The sequence below is a fragment of the Atta colombica genome, unplaced genomic scaffold (assembly GCF_001594045.1).
Source record: "Atta colombica isolate Treedump-2 unplaced genomic scaffold, Acol1.0 scaffold254, whole genome shotgun sequence".
In the NCBI taxonomy this organism is placed as follows: Eukaryota; Metazoa; Arthropoda; class Insecta; order Hymenoptera; family Formicidae; genus Atta; species Atta colombica.
Window position 1 is genome coordinate 1,969,562 of NW_017259353.1, and position 11,084 is coordinate 1,980,645.

The following is an 11,084-nucleotide window of genomic DNA, read 5'->3' on the forward strand; positions in this document are numbered from 1 at the left end:
AAATGCATACATGAAAAGATAGTTGTACAAATTTACTTTTTTTATTATTATAGCAATTTATTATTTTTACTTTACACATATTTTTCATCGCCGAATTTCGTAACAAATACATTTGCTCAAAAAGTATTTTGTGCTAAAGCAGTTTATTTATATTAACATATATATATTTCCTACCCAAGTAATATATTTAAATTATAATCTAATATCTTTACATTTCAATATCTTATCATGAAATTATTTATCCTTTGGAGATGTGATGAACCTGTATATATTTGGCGATAATAAGAAATAAACCACAATAAACTTAATTTTATTTGTTTAAAAGAAATATATATAAATCTCGGTTGCTCTATGATGTAAGAAAACATGAGTTGCTCAAAACGTCATTTTTTCATTTATTTCTCATCAAGCATATTTATTCGAATTTATTTTAAAATCAAAAAATATTCATAAACCTATATGTTTAATAAAAATATAAATATTTCATATAATTTAACTTTAGTGAAAAATTAAAATATGGATAATATTTCATATAATTTAACTTTACTAAAAAATTAAAATAATGATTAGGTTATACATATTACATAATCGATCGATATCTTGTTGCAATATGCGTTATAAAAAAACAAGTACGCTACTTGTAAGCGATCGTTATCACTAGCAAACAAGTCTGGTTTCATAGCCTCGTATTGCGTATCGTAAAGAATTATTAATTAATTTTAAATGACCCGATTATTATATAATTTTGGAGACGAATTTATCCAAAAGCTAAGGATCATGATGCCTGAAATCCAATCTCTGAGTTAGATGATGCGAGAGGTGACTAGTTGGTACATTTTGAAAGATAGATGTTTGTTGCCTCATCGATAGAGTACTGGGCAATGGTTGAATAATAGGTAATGTAGGGGGTAATGGCAATGGTGTTAAATGCTGCGGAAATGGTATTCCCGATTGTGATTGTCCCGGATAGTTGAAAAACCTGCAAGAAAACATATGTTAGTGTATACAAAACATAATTTATATTTAAAGAATTAAGAAGGAGATTGTATTTGCGAAACAAAATTATTCATCTTTGTATTTGTATTTTTAAAATTACGGAATCATTGTGTCTAAATCATTTTTTTTATTTTTTTCTTATGTGATTGAGTTGAATCAGTTTTTTCCTTAAATAAGATTTTTGTTTAAATTTTAATTTAAAAAGTTAAGTATTTTACTGTAACTTTGACTTCTCATAACTTTTGAAGAAATTATAATTATTAAATATTTAAAATTAATCAATCAAATTATATCAATTTCTGTTCTACTATTTTCTGTCTATTATTTAAAAAAATGAAAAAATTATATTTTTAACTATATTTTCCTCCAGATTCGCAAAAATTTATATAAATGTATTAGTAATAAAATCTCGCAAAACAAATAATATATAAACAATAAAAATCTTATTTTAATTAGACTGTGAGAACACAATCAATAAAAATTAGAATTAAATGCCTATAATGAAGGTGGATCTTTAATGCTTAAACAATTCAACGTGAATTTTTAATAATTTGATGCTCAATCAGGCATCATATTAGAAAGATGTTAATATGCTGAAAATAAATTTATTGCGAAAAATATTTACTTCGGCCGAATCTCTTGCATTCTATGTAAGAATCCTTATGCTTTTAAAATACCGAGGCGTATTCTAAAGTCAAATGGCTTGTCGCTCGCTGAGATTAACTCGCGATCTATAGATCCGGATTCAATTCCACCTGCGCCCACATACGCGATTTTTTAAGGAGCCTTTAAGAGATTATCAAAAAGCTCCATTTGATAATTAAGATAGCGAATTACCAAATATCAAAATCAAATATAAATCTCTGAGATTAAGACGGGGAGCACAGATACTTGCATAACGCATAACAAAATGCATGTAATGCATAAGAAAATGTACCAATCAAAGTCCTTTGTTTCCTTCCTTTCCATAAAATAAAGAACTTTGGTTGAATTTCTTAAGCTTTATGTGTTATTTGTTGTGCAAGAGTCTATGCTCTCCACTTTATTCTGGTTGTATTTCATCTTTTATTATGATTTATTTTTATCTGTTAGATAAATTTGGTAATCCGCGCATGTGAATGTAATTTTGCTACTTACAACAGATAAGATTTACTAAAAGGTAGAACAACCGGGCCCTAGACTTATCAGCTAGTGAATTAGGTCCACATGCTACCTAATTGGAGCTCTTTACAAATGTTTCGCCTCCTCCTCCTCCCCGCCGTCAGCGGAATCATTACTTAATAAATGTTTTTAATAAATAAAATATACAAAATGAAGAATTTCTTCTTCGAGTTATGTCCGTTTTTCTACGTTTCGCTTCATTGTGCGCCGTACGAAATGCAAGAGATCTGAGTTTGATTCCCGACCGAGATAATATTTGCAATAAATTTATTTACAGTTTTTCAGTATATTAACATCTTTCTAATCTCTAATTGAGCATTTTAAATTATTAAAAATTGCTTGTCAATTTAATTTGTGATATTATTACAATAGTTTAATAGCATTTATAATCTGGAAAATTAATTCGGTGCGCAGTTCGAAGAATTAGAAATATGGTATATATATATATATATATATATGCATGTACATATATAATATATATATAATTCACATTGAATTATTTAAGAATTAAAGATCCATCTTCGTTATAGACGAATAATATCTCCTTTACAAGGAGAAGAAAGCTTTTATTGAAAACTATTGAAATTTTTTTATTAAATCTATACCATAAGCGATCACCGACAAAAATTGGTCGTGGTGCTGGAATTCCTAAGCTCGAATAGTATTGCTGCGCAAATAGCTCGACGTCATTAGTGTACTTTCTTTTCCACTTAGTCCGTCTATTTTGGAACCATATCTTTATCTGTAAAAGTTAAGAGAGGTTTATGTATGATGCATGAAATAATGGAAGTTTGTCAATTAATTAAAGTATTTAGGAGACTAACTGAGATCAAGTATTAACGGTAAATTTGTATTAAAAAGTTACTGCTAGTGCTTTCGATCATATAAGTTCTAATGTCGTTTTTGATAATACGTATATGTTATAATTAACATAAATAAACATAAATAAAAATGAAATAGAATGTATTATGTAATTGTCTATCAATTAATACGAGATTTATTAATATGGATGAATATATATTTAAATTTCTATCGATTAATTTAGATCGATTTTATATACTTTAGATCTATTTATGAAATTGCTAAAAAATGTTGTTCTTTTTATAATCCAATTTTAATGAACAGTAGCATATTGTAGAAAAATAATGTCATCTTTTATACAGATCAAAATTTCTCAAAGAGTGTCTACCAGCAGTACCAGCCAGTTCGCGACATAAGGAGCCGACGACGTATTCTAATTAAAAAATCGACGCCTCTCCGGTTCGTCGCCTCGACGGCGCGCAACAGCCGTCGCTCGGTACATTTTGTTCCGCGGCGGATGCAAGCCTCGCGACGATGAAACGTACGAGATGGCTGGAACTTACGAGAAGGGGAAAATAGGGGCTCTCTCGAACTGGCTCGTTAACTCTGAGAAATATTGTGACAGTTATGTCTGCGACACGACGCGTCTCTTTCTTGCTTCTGATCTGTCGTCCGATCATTCTTCCTTTCGACCGCGATTGCAGAGATAATTATCCGGCTCGTTCGCGATATTTCGACCGGCACTGGCAATAATTGCCGGCAAGTAACTGTGCGATGACGGCGTGGCACAATCTCTGCAATAGCGAGTATTGAGGGTGCGGGTCATAAATTAATTAATTTAAAGCGCGGGTGAGTATTAAGCGCACGCTACAAAGTGCATTGCCGAGACTTACGCAACCATTGCACTTTGCGAGCTTTGCGAAGGAATCGTCATGTTAGAAAATTATAGACTGCTCTTTCTGGATCGGTTAATATTAGAAGATAATATTACAGAAAGTGGCATGATTATGGACAATGCAGGAATAAGAGCAAGATATCACGAGAAAGACGAAAAAAGAAAATTATAGAATGCATTTAGACTAAAGAATGAAATCTATTAAATTATTGTAAATATGATATTGATAACTTATGAAATAATTTTTAATATTCTGCTTTAAATTATACGAAATATTTTTGCGTAAAGCTTTCTTTTTATTTTATTTTAAATACTATGGTCGAGTTCCGATTACAAAAAAAAAAACATTTGAAAAGGTTAAATACATAACAAAAAGCTTCCTTCCATATCAGTTCACGAGAAAGAAGGGTGGAAGTGCTAATTGGTTTTAAAGGATGATCCTCCCCCATGGCGCCACGACTTGGCGCCTGCACATATGGTGCTCCATAGGCTCATAATTTAGAATTAGTTGATTTTAAAGAACTCGAAGTACAACAGAGTTAAACTTCTTCAGGTGTTGAGAAAGGTCTTTGAGGAAGTCAAACTCATTATCGCGATTTATTGAATACAATATCCTGTTTTCAGATATACTATTTCAATCTTCTGCGTTCTGTTCCAATTAAACTTATTTATGATCAGTGAATTCTATAATATACTGAAAAACTTGCAAGGGGAAAAATCAAACAATCCTCAGGCTCGGTTATTTCCACGGTAGCAAGCTTCTCAATACGTATGTTATAAAGTTCACTGTTTATTTATTATTCTAGTTCTGTTTATGATGTTTCAAGAGAAATATTTCGATGCACGATTTGCAAAATTGGATATGTATATAAATTTACACTGAAATATTTAAGCACATTATGATTTTCTTTGACCGAAAATAGAATTTCTCTTACTTATTATAATTAGACTTATTATCATCCAATTTCATTATAAAACTGTTTATAACATGAACTTAATATAGGAATATACTGAACTGGTTAGCAGCGGAATTATAAATAGTGTTTGTAAGAATTAGAGTGAAAAGACAGCTAATATTTAGCCTTGAAAATTATAATATATATAATATTATAATGTAGTATCTTTTAAAAAGAAAAATTCATTTAAGAAGAAATTATGGAAAATAAAATATTTACTTGCGTTTCCGTGAGCTTTAAATTTTTGCTCAGCTGCAACCGTTTTGCCACACTCAAGTACTTATTTCTTTCGAATTCCGCCTCCAAGGATTTAATTTGCGTGGCGGTGAACGCTGTACGTGGTCTCTTCTTCCTTTCATCGTCGCTAATAGCGGCGACAGTCTTCTCCTGGATGTCCCTGTCCGTGCTCGTAATTGAATTCGCGCCACTACTGCTGGTGCACGCCTCTGTAAAAATATTCCGTCCCTTATATATTGGAGTAAGTAACACGAATAAAATAGCTCTGCTAAAACAGAAGCTCTTTAAAATAAAAGCTCTTTATTCTTCAAATTCTGCAAGCAATTAATGGAAAATCAGTAAACTAACAATTTAACTATAAATATAAATTTGAAAATAATTTTATTAGACTATCAAAATAATTATATGGGACACTCAAACTGGTTGCTAGAACATTAAAATTTTTTGCTTATTATGTTTACTTATTGAGTTTGTTACATAATTATTTTAATGGTTTAACAGAATTATTTTCAAATATGTATCTAACTAAATTTTTAGATACTTCAGCAAAATAGTTTTTTCCGTGGCATATGTATCGACAATATTTATGCGACGCGTTATTTAAATGCTTTTTTGACAAACGAATGCTATATATCGGAAGTAAACTATCTAAAATATGACGATTATTTAAGTATTGCAAATTTTAAAACGCAAGTTCCTCGACATGGGAAAGAGAAAGTATCACAACGGGATGAAAATAATTGATACGAGAAATCGCGTCATCATTCATTCACAATCTGCTGTATATTTCGCGGACACCATATCTTTATCCTTTTAATCGCTTTTAAAAGAAGGATAATACGTGTGAACCCATGCTGTTAAGTGCGAGCGGACTCCAATTACTCTCATGGAATCCTCTTTCTCATCAATCTCATGACTTTTTGTACGTCGAGTTGTTTATATTTATATTTATCCCGGCTTACAAGACTTGCCATACACGACGTCGAGCGTGTCATGAAAAATGTCTTCGGGCTTGCTTTTAGGCGGTTAGAAACAAGACCGCGGTCTCTTAAGCGTCGAAGGATCATCTTCTAATTATCTGCCCATTCGTCATCTGACGAAAAAGTGTGGCATCGTAACAGTCAACTAAGCTTTCACGCTTTCGAACACACACACAAACGCTGAGAATATTATGCTACTAATATTGATCGTCGTTGAAATAATCTCGAGAATTTTTCAACAACTTTTCAAATTTTTTTTCCAAACAGCAGTGCTAATTAATTTGAAATATTAATTTCAAAAAAATATAATTTATTTATCAATTATATATAAATAATACTAAGATTACAAGTTGAAAATTGAAATTATAATTATATCTATTATATAAGGCTAGTCTATTATTATTATTCTTATAGTTTCAAGTAATATTTTAGCTGTTAATATACAATAATTTTATTGGTGATTGATTTATGACATTTTAAGACTGTACTCTTAAAATGATTATATAAAACCAATTAATATATCAGCGTAAAAAAATTAGAATAAAATTGAGAATAAAAACTGACAATTATAAAATCTTTAAAATAAAAACAATATCTACTCCATAATTATTTAAATCCATTGGCAAGTTATTTTAATAGAAAACTATTCGATTTACGGGAAGAAAAACGGGAAAATTCAACTTATGGTTCAGGTGGTTTCTCGTGCACTGCGATAATAAATATTCCGCAAAAGCTATTCGCGGCGACATTATGCCAAGAAGCGCCGTTTACTGGCTACTAATTGTCAGATGGCGACGTAATTGTCGCATTTCTCGCGCTTTTTTTGTGGCTTCCTCGCCTATAGTCGTACTGCAGAATTGTCGGCTAAAACTGTACCATCTCTAATTCACTTCACGTGAAACGCACTACTGACGTGCACACTGGATGTAGTTATCCACATCCCAAAAGAAAATCATGTCAGCTGTTGTGGTAATATTTCGTTTCTGGATCACTTTCTGTATCTTTTAGATACATTTGCAGAATATAATATTGAAACTCTGTATAATATAAAAACTTCAAATTTCTTTTTGTCTTAACAAACATTAAACTTTTTTCATATTTCTCAAATGTTTGATTTAAAAAAAAATTGTTCAATTATTTTAAACAAAGATATATTAATTTATAGTACACTGAATCTAGCACATGAATATCAATTAAACATAAAAATAAGTTGATCAAAATTATTTAACTTTTACATAAATGTATATTTGTTATTATGTGTATATTTATTATTATAAATTATTAAATAATTTTAATCAGTTTGTATTTATTTAAGAACATATATAACTCTAAAATTAAATAATATTTTGGCAAATTATATTGGTTATAATATACATATTCATATAATATATATTATACATAGATGTTAAGATTAAATTTAGTGGATTATTCCTTTGACAATGCATATTTAATTATCACAACCTGCTCACAACCGGAAGCACACAGAAAGAAGGGGAAAAAAAAGAGTCTGCAAAGAGCGAGCACGGCTCATTTGTCGTCGAGTTTCTGACTCGGTTGCATTGACGAACGAGCTCTAGAAAGCAGTAGGAAAGGATTGGTGCAGAGGAAACGGCCGCAAAAAGGAGTCGACAACACGGAGGGCAAAGAAGAGCGACGCTCGAGGAACAGGGACACGTTAAACGCGTCGCGGAAATAGAATACCACGCCTTCTAGTTTACCTAATTGCCGCGAGCCATGGCGAACTTGTCCCCTAATTATTCGATGACGAATGGCACGAGAGTAGAAGTACGAGATAAAGCGCGACCAAATCTTATTCTGACGTTGCTGGCCATTTCATATGCGACATCAACCCCGAGCATAATTAATTTATATGCAAGTCGCGAAGATTGGCAAATCTGCCTCGAAGACTTTATAATTAGGATCTTTTGTTGCCAATCAAGATCTTAATGATATCTGAACAATTAAATTACTTATCAATTATCAACAAACTTATTAATAACATAAATAAGAAAATATATTCATTCTGACACTTAAAGACGTTAGATATTTAATACTTCAATTTCTACAATACATTCATAATATCGATAATATTTTGAGAGATATAATATCGAAGTAAAAAGATTTAAAAAATTGTCACTCGATATCATAATGAATTCATTCAAGAAATGCTTTTCTCGTATCATTCCTTGCTCTTTATGTTGTTCTTTCACGAAGATTTACGTTGACGGCTTTGTAGTTGGACGCGACGTCCCACATGTCTCAGTCCTAACGGCGCAAACGAGAATTGTCCTCTCCTTAGATCTCGAATTTATCGCGTCGGCCATTACGGTGTGTAAATCACGACATGGTTACGTGCCCTCGGATGGAAATTAGTCGTTGAAATCCTCGAAGGCGTATATGAGATGCCGTAGAATTAAGTCGCTCGATTCTCATTAATTATTCATAAAACATAAATTGGTTCTCTATTATGCCATGTCGGATAACTGAAATACATTAAATGCAATGCTGTTTCTAGCGACCGTATTTTGGCAGTAATTGTTCTCAGAAATAATTTCATGTGAAGATTTGCTAAGCAAATTACAATAGTATAGTATGATGAACTGTATATAGAAATAATAAATGAACCATGTCTTAAAAAAAGTTTTCGTTTCTTGGACTTTCAAATTTATATAAAGTTACAATATAAAATATAAACAATTCTAATGATTATAAACACAATTTTGAAAATAATATTTCAGAAAAATTGTGGATTAATTTCACTATCACCGTTGTTTTACACTTAACTGCAAATAAGAGAGAGTTGTTGCATGGCAGAATTAGCAGGGGAGACAGATAAATAGTGGACGAAGAGCAGAAACATTGAGTAGGCGTGGAGCCTGCAGGAAGTAATGGATCAAACTCACAGGCGACAGTCCTCTCCGCGCGATTTTACAGATTCGTTACCGCAAGAGACGTCTCATGTAGATTTTATAACAATTAGCTTCTCTAATATCCGTAATAATGTTGCCAGCCGATGCAAAATCGGTCTCGACGGTATACAATTCTCGAGTTCAAAGACTCGAAGTAATCTTTGAAGATTCTGACATGTATACTTGCGCTATCATTATTTAAGAAGACTATTTTTATTTTCTATTAACATTATTAAGATTTTATGGATAATAAATGTCATGAATGAAAATTCGGAAAAACTTCCTGATAATACATAGGCAACTGTCAATGTTAAATAATTATAAAATTTTGCTTTTCAAATATAATCTTGCTCATTATTTATATTTTGTTGTAAACGTGAAATAACTTCTATTTTGAAGTCAAAACTTCTAAAAAACTTCTTACTCAACTATATTATTTATATATTTATATATTTATATAATTATTATTTGTAAATATTATAATCTCGAAAAGAATATAATATTTATAAATTTGATTATCTTTAGCAGAATTGTTAAAATATAAGATTATTTTTAAATTTGCCTAACTACGGTAATACGCAGATATCATTAATGTTTAATTATATAAACAATATTTGCGACGCATCCGACATATTAACAATATTTAACTGTTAAAAACTGATTAAAAACCGGTTTTGCCATCGGTGAATGTATGGTTTTATCTGATTAAACGGAACAAATATATATATATTATATGTGCATTAAATACTTCTCAATATATAATACTCTCTGTATAATACTTGCAATAAAGGCAATAATTATTTAGCTAATAATTACAATAATTATTATAAAATTGAAATATTGCCACAATTTTAATTATATTTGTTCTTGACAAAAGGACTTGATAAATTAAGTGATTTAATAAAATAAATACAAGTGTTTTACACTTGTGAAAATTTTGGTTTTGGCATTAAATATAAGCAAATTTACTCTTTGCATATATCCATGTAATAAAATGCTATGCTATTGAATATTTAACAAATTATAATTTAAAATATACTTAAAAAATAAAACGTATTTCCGTTATTTATTTAGACACTTGAATATATTCTACTATAATAAATAAGCCGAAAAAGTACTTCTAATTCAATGTTGATTCTAATCAATTTTGTGATCTTAAATAATGATTTAAACATGTAAAAAATGCAATTAGAATATAGTTATAATTATTTTTTTTATTATTAATGCCAACTTGTGTCTTGAGAAAATATTCTTTTTTTACTTTAATTTAAAGCAATAGAAAAGGAAAAATACTTTCAAATAGAATATTTTACGTTATACATTTATGCGATTTTGTTAGAAAATGTAATAGAGCGTAATGGACTTAATTAAACTCACCATAATACATCTCTGGTTCAGGAGATATCGAGCATACTATGTCGGTATCGTCGAGCTCGATTTCTTCCGCCATTGACATTGATGAATCAGGTGCAACAAGCATTCTTCTCTCCAATTCATTACCTGCAAATGTGTTATTTTATTTAATTTTTATCATTGTGTCGCATCAAGATTGTTTATAAAGTCTATTTGAAATTTTAAAAATTTACACTTTGCCATATATAAAATATATCATAAAATTATCTTCAATCGTATAATAACAAGATATATTGATTAAAAATTATCATTAATCAAACATTTATTCAAAAAAATTGATCTTTATATCACATTATGTATGGGCATATCGTGAAATTTTTTTCGGAAGGGTTTTCTATCAACCCAGGGATATAGGTGCACCAATCGGAATGACAATAAAAAAAAAGGATTTTGGCATTACACGATGAAAAGAAAGTCAATGTACCAATTTTGTTGTTGTGATTTACAATAATTTTTAACATTAATGAATTCCATTTGGATATTTTTATAACTTTTATTGTCTCTTCGTGCATCATTTTGAAAAGGAAAAATGTTTTTTGCACATGTAATTTTTACATTATTAGGCATTGATCAATGTAAGTGGACTATGTATGTGTACTAACTCACTTTGAGACTCTCTCAAAATGAAATAATTAATAAAAAATTTCGGGGGGTTAAACCCTCCTCCTCCCCTTCATGATTATATATGTAATAAATGATTTATAATATAATATTTGATAAAAAATACAATTTAAAA

At 30.1% G+C, this 11,084-nt stretch overlaps 1 protein-coding gene across 1 annotated transcript in view; it reads right to left on the reverse strand.

Moving 5' to 3' along the window:
* Window positions 1–768: 768 nt before the first annotated feature.
* The window catches only part of LOC108689071 (homeobox protein ceh-19-like), a 10,706-nt gene continuing 390 nt past the window's right edge, over window positions 769–11,084 (reverse strand). The window contains exons 2-5 of the mRNA XM_018195675.1: window positions 10,313–10,435; window positions 5,029–5,255; window positions 2,763–2,899; window positions 769–979 (exon numbers count right to left, since the gene is read on the reverse strand). Coding sequence (XP_018051164.1) covers window positions 769–979; window positions 2,763–2,899; window positions 5,029–5,255; window positions 10,313–10,435 — 698 coding nt within the window. The remainder of the gene's footprint in view (window positions 980–2,762; window positions 2,900–5,028; window positions 5,256–10,312; window positions 10,436–11,084) is intronic.